Raw genomic sequence first — 20,082 nt, forward strand, 5'->3', positions numbered from 1 at the left:
CAGCATGGAGGAGGGGCCCTCAGAGATGAGGGGCTCAAGGGCTTGCTTGGGCGGGAGCACGACCAAAACCACATATCTGGCCCTGAAATGCATGTGTGGATTTTCCTGGGGTATTAGGAGATGGGGGCACCTCAAAGTACAAGCCAGGACAGCAATCAAGGGACAGGCTCGGGGTAATCCCATGGGGCAGAACCTGAGCAGGCCCTGGGCTCCCAGTATAAATTTCCTGTCCCGGCAGGGGCACCATTCAGGCCAGGGTGGGCTCCAGATCGCATTTATTCACCTCCAAAGAGGGCTGCAGCCCAAGGGTCACCACCGAGCGCCCTCTGTGGGGAGGGCCTGCAGGCCGGGAGCCGTGGTCACATTAGAAGGCCCGGGAGCGAGGCCCAAGGGGGCGTGCGTAGCGGCCGTGGACAGAGTGCAGCGGGAAAGTCACAGAGCCTCAGTTTCTCCATTTAGAAAATCGCGGTGGCTGTGCGGACTGCATGGCACGCAGCGGGCTCTCAGGCGTGACTGCTCATCCCTCTGGGTTGGTGGAAGGAGGTCCAGAGTACTGACCTCCACCTACCCCGCCACGTGGCATCTGCTACCGCCTTGGAGACAGGAGGGGCAGCGAATAGGAGTGCGCAGGCGCACTGGCCGTGAGGCGGCCTGGCTGCGGCTCACTGGCGCTCCCCAGTGGCGACGACGGGAACCACCGGTCTTGTACACAGATGGACACTTGTGGTTCTGCACAGAGGGTCCTTCCAGGTGATGGAGGCTCCTGGGTCCCAGAGAGCCTCCTGGGATGGCAGTCTAAGGGCGTGACAGACCCCCAACAGCAACAGGTCACATCCGGACACGTGGTCGTCTCAGGTCTAGAGAAGGCAGCTCCCCAAGGTCAGGACCAGCTATGCCTGAAGCCCCAAGTCTTAACACTGTATGTGGCATACAGCAGGTGCTTAATAAATGCTTGAGAGGGTGGATAAGGGCGAGAGCCATCCGTATGCACAAGAGGGTTGGAGGTGGTGGCCAGAATTGGTAGTCAGATGACCACGGAGAGTCCCACTCTCAGAAAGGTGCTGTGCCCAGGGGCAGTAGAGACGCCTCTGAATCCTTACTCTGCCCAGCCACTGATGGGTGGGAGGGGGGACAGAGGGCGGCTCAGGTCTCACAGGCCCTGGGATGAGCCCAGCTTCCTGCACCAGGCAAAGCACGGTCCTCTGCAGGCCTCCTCCTGGGGTCTGGAAGCTTGCGGTCAGGGTAGCCTGTCCACACAGCCTCCAGCCTTCCTCGAAGGAGGTCAGGTGAGACAGAGGTGGGGATGGAGGTGGGGACTGGGTGTCCAGTCTGCCAATGACCCTCCCCTAAACCCTCCTGAGTGCAACTTACAGATGTTTGGAGAGGAAGAGAAACCGGAAAGGCAGAGGCAGGGGGGCTGGTGCTGGGATTCCAGGCAGGGTAGGGGGTGTGCTGGCTGGGGGGAGAAAGGCAAGCAGCCCTGAGGGGGCCTGTGGGTGCAGGAGCTGGGACAGAGCACCATGCACTCGCTCCCTGCGCCCCACCTCCCCTAGCCTCATGCACAGAGGCCAAGCTAGGGGCTGAGGCTGGGGAGGGGGTCCTGGCCAGGCTCGCAGCCCACTGGCAGTGTGGCAGCCTCGCTGGGCGGGATGTGGTGGGTCATGTAGCGCTTCCCCATGAAGGAGCCGATCCGCAGCTGCTCTGGGGCCTCCTCCGGCCACCACAGGCTGGAGCTGGGTGGGGAGAGGAGGAGGAACAGATGTATGTCCCTGCCATGTGGGGCGGGTGCTGGGTCAGGGCCTGTTCTCCCTCCCTGCTCCCTCACCTGCAGTCTCTCTCTCTCTCTTTTTTTTTTCTTTTTTTGAGATGGAGTCTGGCTCTGTCACCCAGGCTGGAGTGCAGTGGTGCAATCTCGGCTCACTGCAAGCTCCGTCTCCCGAGTTCAAGCGATTCCCCTGCCTTAGCCTTCCGAGTTGCTGGGATGACAGGCTCGCACTACCACACCCGGCTAATTTTTGTATTTTTAGTAGAGACGGGGTTTCACCATGTTGCCCAGGCTGGTCTTGAACTTCTGGCCTCCTGTGATCCTTCTACCTCGGCCTCTCAAAGTGCTGGGATTACAGGCATGAGCTGCTGCACCCGGCCTCACCTGCAGTCTCTGATCCCTCCTTCCTCCCTTCTAGAACCAATTGGAGGACCACCTCTCCAGGTGGCCACTCTGACTACCCTGGCATCAGCTTACTAAACCACCAGAGGATCCACAGAGAGCAGGTGAGGCCTGGGAGGAGAAGGGCCTTGGCTGAGGACACACTGAAAGACAGGGCCTGAGTGAGGCAGGCCCTCCTGAACCTGTCCCCAGAGGGGCTGCTGGCCCCCATCACTGACCCCCAAGGTGCGAGATACTCAGGGTGGGAATTCCCTGCACAGACCCTGTGAGGGGCGCTGCCCAGCTCGAAACTATAGCATCGGGCTGGGCAAGGTGGCTCACGCCTGTAATCCTAACACTTTGGGAGGCCGAGACAGGAGGATGGTTTGAGCCCAGCAGTTCCAGACCAGCTTGGGCAACACAGCAAGTCCCTGTCTCTACCAAAAATAAAATAAACCCCATGGCATGCCTGGAGGGCTTCCAGACACTGGGACCAGTTCAATGGAAGGGGTTCTGGGTGAGAGAGGGGCCCGAGGGGGTGTCCCCACTCACAAGCGTGCGGTAGAGGCTGCCAAGAAGGCCAAGAACAGGAGGCCGATCAGAGAAGAGAGGATGGAGGTCATGACGATCATGCTGCCACTTCGCCGCCCTGGCCAAGTGTCGATGGATCCAGGGGTCTTCCCTGCACACACACCAGCTGCTCAGAGAGGCTGTCCCTCGATCCCAGGGCTGGCTGTCACCTCCTCCCTTTCTCCCCCCACACCCATGCTCGCCTAGCCTCAAGGCCTGGCTTTCTCATATCCCAAGGCACCCCCCTGAGCCCAACCTCCTGTTCCACTTCCTCTGTGCTCTGCCAGTCTGGACCACGGCCTCCGCCCTGCTCCTACCTTCTAGGTTGCTCCCACCCACGTGCTCATCCACCGCCCTGCTCCCTGGAGCCCAGCAGTCAAGGCCTTCAGATGACAAGACTTCCAATCCACACCCCCTGATCTCTGAAGCCGTCTCCCAGGAGACCCCCACCCCGACACCCAGGCCGCGGCCCTCGAAACTTCCTGGGCCTGGTACATTCACACTCGCCCCTTGGGGTCTGCTCAGAACTCAAGCTGGCTGCCTCCCCAGCCAGCCCCGACCTGACCCTGACCTCCTCCACACCCTCTTCCTCCCTCCCAGCAGGGGCTGACACAGCCTGACTCCCTATAGCAGTGGGGAGGCTGTCTCTGCCCACAATGTGGCTGGAGCCCAAGAGTGGGCAAACGCTTGCTGATGGGCCGAGACGGTGCCCCTGCCCACGGGGCTGGCTCAGTGCCCCACGCCCCCAGCATGAGGATCTGTTGGGGGTTGGGCCTGGCTCGGACATGGCCTCCAGGTCTCCAGCCCTGTGGGAGCAGGGGTGCGCCCAGCTCAGAGCGGGTGACGACGTGGCCCAGAGAGATGGGTGAGTCCACCGGAGGCAAACAGAAGCCAGGGCGCCCCTCCTGCCCAGCGCTACCTTGGTGGAGAGTGATGGGGTCTGACCACTTGGTCTCGGCCCTGGGTGAGCCCCTGGCGTCCGTCAGGAGGAACTTCACGCTGGGGACGGGAGGTGGTGGGGGAGGAGGGGAGAGACTCAGAGGCTGGGACCACCCCGGGCAGGGCCAGGTTCCCCAGCAGCTCCTCTGGGCCCCTCCCATGGATGTGGAGTGGGGGTGCCAGTCAAGAGCAGCAGCTGGTGGCCTGGCCCTGCTCTGAGAATCCCCTGAGATGTCTCCAGCCACTTGGCCTGTGCCACCAGCCCCCATCCCCCTAAGCAGTTGCTCTCCAGACACCAGACCTGGGCTGGGGATAGTTTAGGGGCCCCAGTTCCTAAATGCCACGAGTCAAAAGTGCAGGTGAAGGTGGCCGGGGATAGTTTAGGGGCCCCAGTTCCTAAATGCCACGAGTCAAAAGTGCAGGTGAAGGTGGCTTAGCAAGGCACATGGGCAGGGGTCCCAGGCCTCCCAGAGGGGCAGCAGTAGCTGGAGGGCGGGGGGCTCAGTCACCAGCAGCCCAAGGACCGAGGGCACTAGGAGCCCCGCAGAGGGGCTCAGTTTGTGTCTTTGCAGGGCTGGGAGCTCTGGAAGGTCTGGGCAGTGGGGAGGGACCTGGCAGGTTGGCACTGAAAAGAGTGGCTGCGGGGGACAGGGCGGGGCGTGGAGCTGGAAGCTGAGCCAGGGTGTGGCGGCGGGGAGGGCAAAGGGTGGACCTGGAGAGTGGGTGAGAGGGCAGAGGGGGGCTGGGTAGAGCGAGGTGCTGTTCCAGCTTCTCCACACCCTGCCTTCCCGGCTCCCTGCTGGGCCTGGTCTTCCTGAGGCCACCCCACCTCCTCCTGTGCCTGGACAGTCCTGACCTAGACACACAGCCTGCTTCCCCATCCCAACTCTACCCTGACCTTGGCAGGCCACTTGACCTCCTGTGCCTCAGTTTCCTCATCTGTAAGAGCGGGTGGGAGCCACCTCTCTTGCTCCCTGCCTCATATCCACAAAACTGGGTCTGAACTCGGCCCCCGAGTTTCCTGCCAGATCTGCCAGTGGTGGGGGCCAGAGGCCCAGACTTTGGGGAAGCTGCCCCCTCCCACCTTGACTAAGATCCCCCCTCCCCGCGGTGCCCACCTCCTCCTCCTGGGCCTTGCCCGGCCCCAGCTGGGGTGAGCACTGTTGCTGACTCTACAGTGGAAGGAGCTTGGACTTGCAAAGGGGAGGACAGGGGCCAGGGGACCCCTGGGAATATGGTAGACAGAGCATCCTTGGTCCCAGCAACGCCTCCTCCCCAAGCACAGCCCCAGTCCCAGGGCCCCGGTGGTGGGGGTACCACCCACCGATAGGGTCCAGGGCCAGGGAGGGGCGCGTTGCAGAAAGGCTGCTGGTGGCAACCGTGGTCATGGCCCACCCGCAGCACAGGGACGCCTCCGCTGCCCACCATGGGGTCGTCACAGGGCAGCCAGTCCAGAGACAGGGGCAGGGTCATGTAGTGGCCATCGGTCAGCAGCTGTGGGGAGGCTGGGATGTCAGCCAGTGTCTCTGGGTTCTGGAAGCTCCTGGAGGCTGCAAGATGAAAGAACAGATGGGGGTAGGAGGGGAGAGACCAGCTTTGTGCTTATGAGCGGGGGTTCTGTGTTCGCCCACCCTCCTGCCCTGACCCCCCATGCCACCTCCTCCCTCAGGACCCCCAGAGATAGTCCAGACCCACAGTTGACTTTGTTACCCCTGAAGGAGAGCATCCCTCTGGCCTTCTGTCCTCACCCAGAGCCAGGAGTGGGGAGCAGTGGGCGGTCCCAACCTGCCCAGCCCCAGCCCCATCAAAGTGCACTGGCCCTGCCCCCCACAAGACCACATCCTCCCAGGTCACAGCCTCGGTTTTCCGTCCAAAGGAAGAATTACTTGGATTCAGAGAAAGGGCTGCAGAGCTGTTGACAAACCCACCACTTAAACAACTCCCAGGATTTGGTGCTCACTATGTGTGTATTTTTCAATACACATATCACCCCTTTGGATAAAGCCCCATTTATCCACACCTATCTCCCACAGGCCCCACAAGGGCTCAGTCATTGAAGGCGCTTGCTGGTGAGGGGCTCCTAGGGCCCACCACTCTCCTTGACCGTCACCGTCACCCAGGCCCCACAGCTGTCCCCGCACCATTGCTGAAGGCCACCACAAGCCAGACGGTGTCGCTGGCGCTGGCATGCTCGTCGAAGACACAGCGCGGCTGCTCCAGGGAGAAGGTGGTGGCTGTGACCTTCCCTTCCAGGTCCCAGGCTGTTATCTGCGGCGTGTAGGGCACCAGCTCTGTGGCCACAGGAGACAAAAGGTGAGCCACGGAGACGGGCTTGGGGGTCCCTGGGGCTGCCTCTCCCAGTCGGAGGGGGGTGGGCGCCCAGGGTCCAATCACTTCAGCAGGGCCCCCAGCCCCTTGGGTCTGGCTGGACGCATCCATCCAGGACCCCCACTCACCCAGGCTCAGGCTGGGCCAGAGACAGTTCAGTGCCATGAGGAGCATGTGCAGCCCTAGGAGAGGCTGCCCCCGGGGGAGCCCCATGACAGCTGCCAGCATCCAGAAGGCTCAGGGGCTGGTCTGGCTGCCTCGGGCTCTACCCCACCCCCAGCAGCTTGGCCCTGGAGAAGCTGGTTAATCAGGCTGCCCCAGGGGCTGGAAAGACCTGCAAATGTACACGCACCCCACCCCCTTCCTTCCAGTCCAGCCCACAGCAGGGAGGAGCTGGCGGGGGGGTTCTGGAGGGAGGCAGGCCAGTGCCCAGCCCCACTGCCAGGGCCGAGGGAGAGGGACCAGTGGATCCCCGGATGCCAGCCAGGCCTTCCGGGAGCCTGGATTGGGGCCCCTCCCAGTCTCTTGGCCCTGAGGCCCTGAGGTCTGGCTTTTGGAAACTTGGGCTCAGGACCACATGCTTGAGATTCCTGCACCGCAGGTGCCAGGAGCCTCCCTCTGGCCGTCTGTCCCCACCCAGAGTCAGGAGTGGGGAGTAGCGGGCAACCTCAACCTGCCCAGCCCCAGCCCCATCACAGTGCGCTGGCCCTGCCCCTGATGAGGCCACATCCTCCCAGGTCACATCCTCCCAGGTCACATCCTGATTCCCCATCCAAAGGAAGAACTTGGATTCAGAGAAAGGGCTGCAGAGCCCTTGACAGCTGACAAACCCGCCACTTACACTACTCCCGGGTTTTGGCACTATGTGTGTATTTTTCACATATATAACTCACATACCTTCACAGCTCAGTGGCTTAAATATATATATGTCACCCAGGGAAGGCAGTGGTGAGATCACAGCTAACTGGAGCCTCAAACTCCCAGGTTCAAGTAATCCTCCAACCTCAGTCTCCCCAGTAGCTGGAACCACAGGCATGCAACACCATGCCCTGGCTAATTTATTATTTTTTAAAATTTTATTTAATTAATTTTTTTTTTTTAAGATGGAGTCTCCTCTGTCGCCCAGGCTGGAGTGCAGTGGTGTGATCTGGGATCACTGCAACCTCTGCCTCCCAGGTTCAAGCGATTCTCCTGCCTCAGCCTCTTCAGTAGCTGGATTACAGGCACATGCCACTAGGCCCAGCTAACTTTTGTATTTTAGTAGAGACAGGGTTTCACCATGTTGGCTTGGCTGCTCTCAAACTCCTGATCTCAAGTGATCCGCCTGCCTCAACCTCCCAAAGTGCTGGGATTACAGGCGTGTGCCACCGTGTCTGGCACCCCCGCCAATTTTTTTTTTTTTTTTTGAGACGGAGTTTTCACTCTTGTTGCCCAGGCTGGCTGGAGTACAATGGCTCGGTCTTGGCTAACTGCAACCTCCGCCTCCTGGGTTCAAGCGATTCTCCTGCCTCAGCCTCCTGAGCAGCTGTGATGATAGGCATGTGCTGCCACATCTGGCTAATTTTGTATTTTTAGTAGAGATAGGGGTTCTCCATGTTGGTCAGGCTGGTCTCGAACTCCCGACAGAGTGTCACCCCGTTGCCCAGGCTGGAGTGCAATAGTGCAATCTTTGCTCACTGCAAGCTCCACCTCCCAGGTTCAAGCAATTCTCCTGCCTCAGCCTCCCAAATAGCTGGGACTACAGGTGCCCGCCACCACGCCCGACTAATTTTTTTGTATTTTTAGTACAGACGGGGTTTCACTGTGTTAGTTAGGATGGTCTTGATCTCCTGACCTCATGATCTGCCCGCCTCGGCCTCCCAAAGTGCTGGGATTACAGGTATGAACCACCGCGCCTGGCCTGTGTCTGGCTTCTTTTCCTTTTACAAGGTTCCTTCTTGACTGTGGTTGCTTCATTCCTTTTCACAGTTGAGTAATATTCCATCCTGTGAACGTATCACACTTTGATTCATCAGTGGATGCATAATTTGGTTTTTTCCTCTTTGGGGCTATTGTAAATATGCTACCATGAGCATCTGTGTGCAGGCTTCTGTGGGGACATTTTCAATGCTCTTGAGTACATACCTAGGAGCGGAACTGTGGTCACACGCTAATGCTCCTTTCAGAGGTTCTGTTTGCCAAAGTGGCTGCATTTTACATTCCCAGTAGCAGTGGATGAGGGTCTCATTTCTTGACATCCTCTCCAACATTGCTTTATTTTTGTTTTGGTATAGCCATCATAATGGGTGTAGTGCGGCATCTCATGGTTTTTATATTTTATTTTTGAGACGGTGTCTTTTTCTGTTGCCAGGCTGGAGTACAGTGGTATGATCTTGGCTCATTGCAACCTCCGCCTCTCGGGTTCAAGCAATTCTCCTGCTTCAGCCTCCCTAGTAGCTGGGATTACAGGTGCTATCACCACACCCGGCTAATTTTTTATATTTTTGGTAGAGACACAGTTTCATCATGTTGTCCAGGCTGGTCTCGAACTCCTGACCTCAAGTGATCCACCCACCTCGGCCTCCCAAAGTGCTAGGATTACAGGCGTGATTCACTGTGCCTAGCCTGGCCATTTATCTTCTTCGGAGGAACATCTATTCTAGTTCTTTGCCCATTTTTAAATTGGGTTGTCTTTTTGTTGAGGTTGTTGTTTGTTTTTGAGACATGGTCCAGGCTGGAGTGCAGAGGCACAATCTTGGCTCACTGCAACCTCTGCCTTCTGGGTTCAAGCAATTCTCCTGCCTCAGCCTCCAAGCAGCTGGAAGTATAGGTGCCCACCACCATGCCCAGCTAATTTTTGTATGTTTAGTAGAGACGGGATTTCACCATGTTGGCCAGGATGGTCTCGAACTCCTGACCTCAGGTGATCCAACCCACCTTGGCCTCACAAAGTGCTGGGACTACAGGCATAAGCCACTGCACCCAACCTATTGCTGAGTTCTAAGGGTTCTTTATATATTCTGGATACTAGACCCTTATCAGGAATGTGACTTGAAAATATTTTCTCCCATCCTCATCCTCAGAATCCTTTCAAGGAGAAGCATCCAAGGTTCAGGCACCCACCCCAACTCCTGCACTCACAGGCAATGTGAGTACAGAGTCTCAAATGTGGAACCAGGCCGGGCACAGTGGCTCATGCCTGTAATCCCAGCACTTTGGGAGACCGAGGCGGGAGGATCACCTGAGGTTAGGAGTTCAAGACCGGTGAAACCCTGTCTCTACTAAAAATACAAAAATTAGTTGGGCGTGGTGGTGGGTGTCTATAGTCTCAGCTACTCAGGAGGCTGAGGCAGGAGAATCGCTTGAACCCGGAAGGTGGAGGTTGCAATGAGCCGCGATCGCGCCACTGCACTCCAGCCTGAGTGACAGAGCGAGGTTCCGTCTCAAGAACAACCACCAAATCAAACGTGGAACCAGGCCGGGCGCGGTGGCTCAAGCCTGTAATCCCAGCACTTTGGGAGGCCGAGACGGGCGGATCACGAGGTCAGGAGATCGAGACCATCCTGGCTAACACGGTGAAACCCCGTCTCTACTAAAAATACAAAAAATTAGCCGGGCGAGGTGGCGGGCGCCTGTAGTACTAGCTACTCGGGAGGCTGAGGCAGGAGAATGGCGTGAACCCAGGAGGCGGAGCTTGCAGTGAGCTGAGATCCGGCCACTGCACCCCAGCCTGGGCGACAGAGCGAGACTCCGTCTCAGAAAAAAAAAACAAACAAACAAAAAAACGTGGAACCAAACTAGTTTGGGGTCCAGCTATGCCGGGGTCTTCTAGGGAGGCCTCAGTACCCTTTTTTTCCTGGACCACGTTACCATTAGGCATAGTGCCCTGTGCCCACACTGTTTATAAGAGCCCACATACATTCTTTTTTTTCTGAGACGAAGTCTCGCTCTGTTGCTTGAGCCCAGGAGTTCAAGGCTGCAGTGAGCTATGATTGCACCTCTGCACTGCAGCCAGGGCAACAGAGCAAGATCCCATCTGTAAAATAATAATAAAAAGACAGAGACTGAATGCTTGGCTAGGTAGGTGGAATCCAGGCCAGGGTTGATCTGACACCATTGTCAAAGTTCTAATTGTTGACCCTCTTGGAATTTGGATCAGATATCCCCAGTCAAGATCGTGCTGCCTGTCCGGGAGGAGTAGTTTGGGCCTGGGACCAGAGGGACGGCAGGGCCACCTCGTTCCTGGCTGTGGGACGCAGAGGCACTTTGGCCTTGGCGAGCCCCTTTCTCTGTTAAAAAATCTATTTTACGGCCGGGCGCGGTGGCTCAAGCCTGTAATCCCAGCACTTTGGGAGGCCGAGACGGGCGGATCACGAGGTCAGGAGATTGAGACCATCCTGGCTAACATGGTGAAATCCCATCTCTACTAAAAAATACAAAAAACTAGCCGGGTGAGGTGGCGGTCGCCTGTAGTCCCAGCTACTCGGGAGGCTGAGGCAGGAGAATGGCATAAACCCGGGAGGCGGAGCTTGCAGTGAGCTGAGATCCGGCCACGGCACTCCAGCCTGGGTGACAGAGCGAGACTCCATCTCAAAAAAAAAAAAAAAAGAAAATCTATTTTACAACATGTTGGTATAAAGATGAATATATTAATGAATACTAGAGGATTTTCTCTCACCTAAAGGTTCATTTTTCTCCCTTCTGATTTTAAAAGAAATTAAAAATGTATGTGGGCTCGGCCGGGCGCAGTGGCTCACGCCTGTAATCCCAACACTTTGGGAGGCTGAGGCGGGTGGATCACGAGGTCAGGAGATTGAGACTATCCTGGCTAACACAGTGAAACCCCATCTCTACTAAAAGATACAAAAAATTAGCCGGGCATGGTGGCGCGCGCCTTTAGTCCCAGCTACTCGGGAGGCTGAGGCTCCCACCTCAGCCTTCCGACAGCTAGGACTACAGGCAGGTGCCAGCATGCCTGGCTTATTTATTTTTTTGAGACAGAGTCTCGCTCTGTGGCTCAGGCTGGAGTGCAGTGGCATGATCTTGGCTCACTGCAACCTCCACCTGCTGGGTTCAAGCGATTCTCCTGCCTCAGCCTCCTGAGTAGCTGGGATTACAGGCGCCCGCCACCACGCCTAATTTTTGTATTTTTAGTAGAGACGGTGTTTTGCCATGTTGCCCAGGCTGGTCCCAAATTCCTGACCTCAGGTGATCCACCTGTCTCGGCCTCTCAAACTGCTAGGATTAGAAGCATGAGCCACCACACCTGGCCTAACTTTTTTTCAGAGATGAGGTCTTGCAATTTTGCTCAGGCTGGTCTCAAACTTCTGGACTAAAGTGAGCCTCCTGTCTTGACCTCCTGAGCAGCTGGGATAACAGGCATGCGTCACCATCCCTGGTTCAAGTCGTTGCACCTTTGAACCTGTGTCCACATCAGTAAAACACACAGCAGCTCCAATCCTAAGTGAATGGCATTTTGTGAACCACAACCCCAGGGCCACAAAGGTGACAGCTGGTGCTCTGGGGTGACAGCCCCTGGCACAGCAGGGTGATCAGTGTGAGGCATGTGGAGGCAGCACAGTCCAGTACCACGGGCTTCTCCACACCTCGCTGTGGCCTGTTCTTCAGTAATCAAATGGGAGCTGATGAGCCCATAAGACTTCCTCCTGCTCTGATGCAGCAAGTGTTGGGGGGGCACACATACACAAACACACACGTGCACACACACGTACTCATGCACACACCCAGGACCTGCTGACTTTGGCTATAGAGCATTTATTGCAAACAAAATTGAGGTAAAAGAAGCTGACCCAGAACCCACGCCCGTCCAGGCTGGGGAAGTCTCTACTTGCCCCACACCAGGCCCCGAGCACCGCAGGCCCGAAGCAGCCCCCAGAGGACAGACGGGCCCTGCGCACTGAGGTAGCTGCATCTTAAGCCCCCATGAGTACAACTGCCCAGGGCTGCCCAATTCCTGGAGGGGAGGAAGGAGAGGCAGGCAGGGGGAGCCCCGGCTTCAGGTGGGGCACACCCCACGCCCCCAACAAACCTCCCAGCCTCTCGGGCTGGGCGCTTCCTGCCTGGCCACTCAGCCAGCCATGGGGCAGCGGGGTGGCCACCAGAGGCGGGTGTGCTGGGGCACAAGGTCACTGCTGCTCCAGACAGTCCTCGGTCACCCCCTGGGCGGCCAGCTCAGCCAGCACGTTCTGCAGGTAGTTGGGGTCAGGGTAGCCATGGCCCGTAACATTGCGGTCCATCTCTGTCTTGTGGTGGATCTCGTTCCACACCACAGTGTCCGTCTCACCCGTGGTGCTGGACGTGCCCACTGTAAAGATGAGCCGCCTCTTCCAGGCCACCTTCAGGAGCTCTAGGACCTGCCCGGGAAGGAGGAGGGGGAAGAGGAAGGAGGGAACGGGGAGTGAGAGAGGCTCAGTGAGCAGGCACAGGCTGGCACCATGTTCTTCCCATCCCAGCCCCTCCCGGGTGACCTCATCCACTCCCTGCCACTCACCCCATCTGCAGGGACCCCAAAACTGCCCACTGGACAGTACGTTAGGATCCCACATAAGCCTGGGCTCCAGCCCACCCTGCCTCGGTGCCGGGCACTGCCATCGTTTGGTCCTGATGCCCAGGCACCATGCTCAAGTCCTCCCTGCTTCCAGAGCCGGTGCTGGACAAGCGCCTGCCCATCCACCCTCCCTGGTGGAATCCAGGCCTCCCTGCCCTCTCCTCACCTCCAGCTCCGCCACCTCAAGCCCATTCTCACGGCCAGAGGAACTTTTCCAAAGCTCTATCAGCAGCTCCACTTCCGTGGCTTCCCTGGGCGCTCAGAACCAGCTCTACCCCTGGGGCTGGCCTGGAGGGTGGCCCTGCCTTCACGCCCTCACCACGGGCTCCCGCCCTCCTCGCCAGCTGTCCTGCCTGCCTGGAAGGCTCATCCCCAGCCTTCTCTGCAGTCGCAAAGTCCCTATCCAGGTCTCAGGACAGACACGACTGCTCCAGCCCTCCTTGGTCACCTGGTCTAACACAGCCCTCAATCCCTCCTCTGATTCTCAGGAGCTCCTGACCCTACCCAGCAGGGTGCTGGAAGGCGATGGCCTCTCCTCCTCCCTCGAGGCTCTGTGAGGTCCAGGCTGCCCTCCCTGTACCTACAGCAGGTCCCCAGAAAAGAACAGCAGACACCCAGCCCGGCCTCGACCTCTGTCCTCCACTGCAGTAGTAGAGCCCAGTGTGGCGTCTGGCCTCCTGCTGCGTGGTCAGGGCCCTGTTCACCCCCGGGGCGCGTAGTGGCACTTACCTTGCGGCCCTGGGCATTGTCTGGAAGGTAGCACTGGCGGGGAAACCCTCTGGCAGTGAACGGCTTTCCGGGATTGGGGTGCTCAGGGCCCTGCAGGAGGAGCAGACACCAGGATAGGGCACGCCAAGAGCCCGCACAGGGACAGGCCCCCGCACTGCTCCAGCCTCTCCCCGGTTCCCAGATGCCAGCTCCGAATGTTCCTAATTTCCCTCTGAGCTGTGGAGAAGTGGAGGGAAACCAGGGGAAAGGCTCACGGTTCAACAAGAAGACCACTGCATCCACCACAGGTGGACCTTGACTGGTACCCAGTGCCCACTGCCCGCTGGCCCGTTATCTTCCCACCCTGCCCTAGACCCTGCCATCCACCTCTGCCCAAGACGGGAGACTGAAAGGGCCAGGGCCCGTCCGGTTCTCCTCAGGGATGCTGGGGCCTCGTGCCTGGGCTCCTGACACCCACACACCTGGCCCCGCCACTCCCAACCTAAGGTTCCTCGATGCACACCCTGCTGTGGCCCTGCATTTCCAGCCCCTCCGCAGGGTTCCTCCCACTGAACTGCCTGCCCTTCTGCCCAGAACAAGTCTAGCTAAGATGGCTCCTCCTCCAGGAAGGCTTCCCTGGTTCGGGAAAGAGTGGAGGGCCAGTTCTCTGCTGCCACAGCCCTAAGAGCTTGCCCTAAGCCCCGGCACTGCCTCCCCATTCCTGGCCCTCCATGGCCCTGGCCTTAGGGGACCTGGGGGCCTGAGCTTGGCCACATGGGCATCCTCAGCGTTGATCCAGGGGCACACTGCTGGGACGTGGGCAGGGTGGGAAGAGGAGTGGCTGGGAGTGCGGGACTCCAGGAAGGCCCCTCACCTGGATGCCATGGGGAATGTTGTAAACTATGAGGATGGTCCCGCAGTCCTCGTGGCCGGGGAGCGACATCTGGAACCGTAATACCTCCATCTTTCCCTGGGGCTGGGTCCCCGTCTTCTCTCCATAGATGGTTTTGCAGGAGGGACACTGCAGACTTCCATCCTGAGAGAGGCAGACGCGACCCACTGAGCTGGCTGTCTGAGAGCACCCACGACCGTCACCTCCACTGTCAGATGGTAAAGGGCCCCGGGAACGGGCCGGCCGCCATCCCAGGGAGTTGCTGGCAGCCTCCCGCCCGGAAACTGGCTTCCAACAGCTTCCCTGGAAAGCTTTGTTTTGCACCAGCAACTCATTATGCCGTTTTCGTTAAAGGAGCATGCTATCAGGAGACAGGTGGTGAGTGGGAAAACTCGGATCCTGAGCAGAAGTCTCCACGGGTGAAGCGCATTTGAAGTCCGACAGACAGCCTTGCAGCGCCTGATCTGCGGAGCTGGGCCCTGGCTGCCCAGGACGGCAGACACTAGGGAAGGCCAAGCCAGGCTCTGACGTGCCACATGACTTGGTTCTCTAAGCCTCCAAACTCTGCCCATCCTGCCTGAAGGCCGCTGCAGGGACAGCAGCTGGGGGTCGGCTTGGGCGTGGCTCTTCATGTGTAGGCTGCCATGGGACCCAGGGTCAGCCCTGCCTCGAGGCCTGGCTCCCACCTCCCAGCGGGGCGACCCTGGGCATGGCCCCTGCTCTGAGCCTTTCCCTCATGAGCACTGTGCTGACCGCACAGGGACGCTGTAAGGAAGAAGGGAGACAGCGTGTGCAGCGCTTACAAGTGGCCGAGGGGGAGGCGGTGCCCTGCGGCTTGGAGAAGCCCAGAATCTCCTCAGGCCTGGTTGGAGGGGTGGAGGGAACCAGCCCCATTGGTCTCCCTTTCTAAAGCATGGGGCAGGCCTAGGAGAGTAGGGCAGGCCTGGGAGAGCCGGCCAGGCCTTTAGAAAGGTCTTCAAGCTGGCCCCACGCCCGGCACCATCTTTTGCAGAGACCCGTCCCCGCAGCCACCCCCAGAACCCTCCCGCCTCTGCAGGTGTGGACAGCTCAGGACTGTGGGGGCAGGCCACCCGCCTCCACCCCCGGCCAGTGGGGGCACCTTGTTGCCATTGCAGTACATGGCCAGCAGGCACAGCAGGTGGAAGGCGTGACTGCACTTGGTGAGGCGGCCCACAGCCAGGGGCCCGATGGCCTTGCTGTCAGTCACATCACTGTACCCGGATGCTGCGGACAGCTTCTCCATGCAGATGATGCAGTCCTGGAGGAGACCAAACACAGGTCATGCTCACCAACAGTGGGCTGGGCTAACGAGGGCCTGTCTTGGAAAAAGAGGCTTTCATGTGCTGAAATGCTGGAAGTGTGGTCAAAGTCAATTCCAAGACCAGGCGCAGTGGCTCAGGCCTGTAATCCCAGCACTCTGGGAGGCCAATCACCTGAGGTCAGGAATGTGAGGCCAGCCTGGCCAACATGGGAAAACTCCATGTCTACTAAGAATACAAAAATTAGCCAGGGGTGTTGGTGGGCGCCTATAATCCCAGCTACTCAGGAGGCTGAGGCAAGAAAATTGCTTGAACTCAGGAGGCAGAGGTTGCAGAGCTGAGACTGTGCCACTGCACTCCAGCCTGGGCGACAGTGAGACTCCATCTCAGGAAAAAAAAAAAATCGTCCATTCCACAGGCTGGAAACACAGGTGAGTCACCGGGACCTGTGCCCTTAAAGAGCTTCACAGCAGCACAGGCCCGACATGACAGCGGGAGCCACCAAATGGGGAGGATGGACAGGACAGGATCCTAGGGGAGGCCCTCGGAGTGGGGTCGTACAAGGGAGACAGGAATTGCCAGATGGACAAGCACAGAGCGGGCACCTGGGAAGAGGGAGGAGGACGTTCTGAACGAGGAGCCGGCACATGGGCACCAAAGCTGGCAGGGGGAGCAGGAGATGAGACAGGATCAGGGAGAGGCAGGCCCTCGGGGTTCTGGCTGCCACACTCAGGGGCTGGGGCTGTGTGTGAGTTGGGGATCCTGTTGGGGGTTCCAGGCAGGGAGTGCTCCCACGATCTGAGCTACGTGCTGGCTGTGCAGATGGCAGCTTGGAGAGGAGGAGCCTGGGGTGAAACGGCCCAGTCATACCAGATGGGCACCAGGGCGGAGACAGAGCCAAGCACTGGGCAGGAGGGAATGCGGCAAGGGCTTGCTGAAGGGGTGGGGACGCATGTGGAGGACTTTGAGGCTCCTGTCCAAAGCTTTACTTAGCAGATTTTTTTCATGGACTCAACTGACTGGAGAGAGACACAAGTGAAGAGTCCCTGGGTACTGGGGCTCCTGGCCTTTCACTCGTCCCCAAGTATCTGAAGATCTCTGGGTACTGGCACTCCTGGCCATTCACCCGCCCCCCAGTATCTGAAGAGTGCCTGGGTACTGGTACTCCTAGCCACTCACCCTACCCCCCAACAGTATCTCCAGGGTTCCCCACTAAAATCGGGGGAAAGGGGTGCCACAGCCCCCAAAACGTGGCTCAGCAGAGGTTCAGGTTCTATGGAAGAGCAACAGGAGTCTGACTGGTCCCGTTCATTACAGGAGGCCAGGAGGACAGGGCTGCAGTGAGCTGTGATCACACCACTGCACTGAGCCTGGGCGACAGCGCATGCCCCTGTCTTTAAGAATAAAAAAATTATAGGAACCTTGACGAGCTCTCCCAACAGCTGGAGGGGCAGGACAGCCACCGGGACGAGGCCACCTCACTTCTACACCAGCATCTGCACAGCGGAGAGTGGGGCAGGCTGGCCCATCCCTTGTCTCCGGGATTCCTGCTCCCAGGACGGCCATCAGGCTATAGAGAGGCCAGGGCCGGGAGAGGAGGGACTTTGCTCAGGACCACAGCTCCTTAAGTGCAAAGCTCAGACCATAACGATATGGGTCTCAGGAGGCTGGGAGATGAAACCAACGGGGCTGGAGCAAGGTCCTGGCACCCAGAGGCACCTGGGAAGCACCCTTCAAGCGAGAAGGGGCGGATGTCCTTTCCATCTGGAGTTGTTTGCAAACAGAAACAAAGGCAGCCCAGCTCCCAAGACACAAACCTCATCTGGGGGCACTTGCAGCTCTTCCGTGTAGTTTTTTATGACCTGCTCTGGCTGTGGCTCTGGCTTCGAGGTCCCTCCTAGAAGAGAGAAGTACATAAGCAGCATCCTGAGGAACACAGGCTGGAGAGGAGGCCAGAGGGCGACGAAGGCAAAGGAAAGGTCCAAGCTGCCAGGAGGAAATGCGAGAGGGTCCCAGACAGGGAGGCCAGTGTGCAGGACGGGAGAGCTCAGCACCAGGTACAGAGCCCCGAGCTCCGCCGGGCAAAGCCTTACCCAGTCCCACCGTCTAGGGACCTGGCTCAACCCCAGGAGCCCTGGAGGATGCAGAAGAGCAGAAATAGCAGCACAGTCTCCTGGGAGCCGCAACCCCACGCACATTCAGTGAGGAAACCGACACAGGCGCTTCTGAGGCTGCACCAAAGAGTCAGACAGCAGCTTCGGCACAAACTACTCCAGGGGGCGTTGCGGCAGCACAATTTGATTCAACTTGCATTACCCTGCCATGAACATCGCGGGGAGAAGGGAGTCTGGGGCCCAGCATGTACAGGCAGCTGCACACACGCCGACTGCTACACCGATACTGTCCCGGGAAACGCCTGCCACTGACTAGGAGGGTCTGTCACGTGCGGATTAGCTCCTAAATCCAGCCACTCTGGGGAGGGGCCGAGTTGTGGTAGGAGCCCACCCTGACAGCCTCACTCGCCGTCTGTGCACACCTGCACGAAGCTGGAGGGAGAAGGGCTGCATCTCCATAAACATCAAACCCCGCATCCAGTAAAGTCCCTCCTACAGACAGGAAGCTCCCCGAGCTGGTGAAGATCGGCGCGGCCCGGGGGGTTCTCTAGATAGCGGGGGTAGCAGAACCACAGAGGCCAGCAGCCAAGCCCATGCGGGGGTGAAAGAGGAACGGAGAGCCCAGTGCCGCCCGTGGAGGCGCTCCTGACAGGGGCTCCACCCCAAGGTCACGGTGGGGCTGCTGGTGGTTCCAGACTCCAGGACCAGAAGGGGATCTGGTTTGAACCCAAGCTCATGGACATGATCAGGGACTGCAGAGAATTCTAAGCCTGAGGGCTCACAGCTGCACTTGCCGAACTCCCCCTACACCAAAAAGGGCCAGGGAGGGGACAGTTTGGCAGGGAGCTACCCTGGTGGGGTGGAGGCTGGAGTCAGCACGGTTTGCTTGATTCTGGTTCTCTTGCTGTGACCGAATCATGTCACCTCTGAGCCTCGGTTCCCTGATCTCAAAGACCACACCCACCAACGCCCGTCCACACGCCCCACACCTCCACTCACACCCCCCACTCCTACAGACCCCACACCTACACACACACCCACACACCCCAATCCACACCCACACTCCCCACACATACACCCAACTCCACCCACAGCCCCCACACCTCCACATAACCCACACCTCCACACCCCACAACTTCACCCACACCCCCAATCCCCGTCCACACACCCCACACCTCCACTCACATCCCCTACTCCCCACACACATACCCCACAACTCCACACATACCCCCACCCCTACATAACCCACACCTCCACACACCCCACACACCCCACAACTCCACACATACCTCCCATACCCCCACATAACCCATACCTCTACACACCCCACACCTCAAACAACCCACATACCTCCACACACCCCACCTCCACACACCCCCACACCCCCACATAACCCACACCTCCACACACCCCCCACACACACCCCACACCTCCAGATACCCACACACCTCCACACCCCACACACCTCCACACACCCCACACCTCCACACAATACACACACCTCCACACATCCCACACACATCTCCACACACCTCCAACCACACACCCCACACACCTCCACACACCCCACACACCTCCACACACCCATCTCCACACACCCCACACCTCCACACACACACCTCCACACACCCCCAACCACACACCCCACGCACCTCCACACACCCCACACACCTCCACACACCCATCTCCACACACCCCACACCTCCACACACACACCTCCACACACCCCCAACCACACACCCCACGCACCTCCACACACCTCTCCATACACCCCACACCTCCATACACCCCACACCTCCTCCACACACCCATCTCCACACACCCCACACACCACGACACAACCCACACCTCCACACACCCCACACACCTCCACACACCCCTCCATACACCCCACACCTCCACACACCCCACACACCTCCACACACCCCTCCATACACCCCACACCTCCACACACCCCATCCCTCCACACACCCCACACCTCCACACACCCCACACCTCCACACACTTCTACACAGCCCACACCTCCATACACCTCCACACACCCCACACACCTCTACGGCCCCCCACACTTCCACACACCTCACACCTCCACACATCCACACACCCCACACCTCAAACAACCCACATACCTCCACACACCCCACCCCTCCACACACCCATCCAGACTGCCCGAACCCACACTCCAGTCACTGTGGCGAGAACGCCAGAAAAGAACGATGGTTCCCCAGCTCAGGGTGGCCCTCCGTGTGGCTGGAATGCCCTACTCAAGCTGAGGGGGGCCTTTTCCTTTAGAAAAGTCTGCCAATTCCAGAGCCATCTCCGGGTGAGCCTGGGCCGCGCCCCGCCTCTGCCCAGCGCTGGTTAGGCCGGGCACAGCATCCCACGCCGCCCATCACCCCAGCCCGTGCAGCTTTTCAGAACGGAAGGGAGCTTTCCATTAGCCACGTGTCTCAAAAGGGGCCAGACAGGTGACCCGCCAAGAGCCTGTCCTTCCCAGGTCAACCCAAGTGCCACAGAAGGTTGCCAGCCCGGCCTGCCAACAAGTCCGGCTCCTCCCC

At 58.9% G+C, this 20,082-nt stretch overlaps 2 protein-coding genes across 7 annotated transcripts in view; both read right to left on the reverse strand.

Moving 5' to 3' along the window:
• Positions 1-258: 258 nt before the first annotated feature.
• UPK3B (uroplakin 3B) lies at positions 259-6,878 on the reverse strand. Of its 3 annotated transcripts, XM_033192619.1 has the most exons (6): positions 6,112-6,863; positions 5,797-5,946; positions 4,980-5,205; positions 3,636-3,715; positions 2,699-2,828; positions 259-1,733 (listed from the first exon to the last, which is right to left on the reverse strand). In XM_033192619.1, exons 1-6 carry the CDS (start codon positions 6,209-6,211, stop codon positions 1,574-1,576), a joined length of 846 nt encoding a protein of 281 aa, XP_033048510.1. In that variant the 5' UTR covers positions 6,212-6,863; the 3' UTR covers positions 259-1,573. The 3 variants fall into 3 exon arrangements, with proteins under 3 accessions (XP_033048510.1, XP_033048509.1, XP_033048508.1); XM_033192618.1 differs by lacking the exon at positions 3,636-3,715 and having other exon boundaries at positions 6,112-6,866; XM_033192617.1 differs by lacking the exon at positions 3,636-3,715 and having other exon boundaries at positions 5,797-6,878.
• Positions 6,879-11,719: 4,841 nt separating this feature from the next.
• The window catches only part of DTX2 (deltex E3 ubiquitin ligase 2), a 44,968-nt gene continuing 36,605 nt past the window's right edge, over positions 11,720-20,082 (reverse strand). For 2 of the 4 annotated variants that reach the window (XM_033192613.1, XM_033192612.1), the window contains 5 exons: positions 17,228-17,307; positions 15,251-15,409; positions 14,113-14,274; positions 13,260-13,349; positions 11,720-12,336 (listed from right to left, as the gene is read on the reverse strand). In XM_033192613.1, coding sequence (XP_033048504.1) covers positions 12,109-12,336; positions 13,260-13,349; positions 14,113-14,274; positions 15,251-15,409; positions 17,228-17,307 — 719 coding nt within the window. In that variant the 3' untranslated portion in view covers positions 11,720-12,108. The remainder of the gene's footprint in view (positions 12,337-13,259; positions 13,350-14,112; positions 14,275-15,250; positions 15,410-17,227; positions 17,308-20,082) is intronic. The other 2 variants (XM_033192615.1, XM_033192616.1) reach the window with 1 other exon arrangement.

The sequence above is a fragment of the Trachypithecus francoisi genome, unplaced genomic scaffold, assembly GCF_009764315.1.
Source record: "Trachypithecus francoisi isolate TF-2019V2 unplaced genomic scaffold, Tfra_2.0 Lachesis_group4, whole genome shotgun sequence".
In the NCBI taxonomy this organism is placed as follows: domain Eukaryota; kingdom Metazoa; phylum Chordata; class Mammalia; order Primates; family Cercopithecidae; genus Trachypithecus; species Trachypithecus francoisi.

Coding starts and splice junctions, on each gene's coding strand:
- UPK3B (XM_033192617.1), bottom strand. CDS start 6,211: ATGCTGGCAGCTGTCATGGGGCTCCCCCGGGGGCAGCCTCTCCTAGGG. Junction 5,206..5,796: donor TGTGGTGGCCTTCAGCAATG/GTGCGGGGACAG, acceptor TTCATCTTGCAG/CCTCCAGGAGCTTCCAGAAC. Junction 2,829..4,979: donor CCTGGCCCTGGACCCTATCG/GTGGGTGGTACC, acceptor GTGTGTGTGCAG/GGAAGACCCCTGGATCCATC.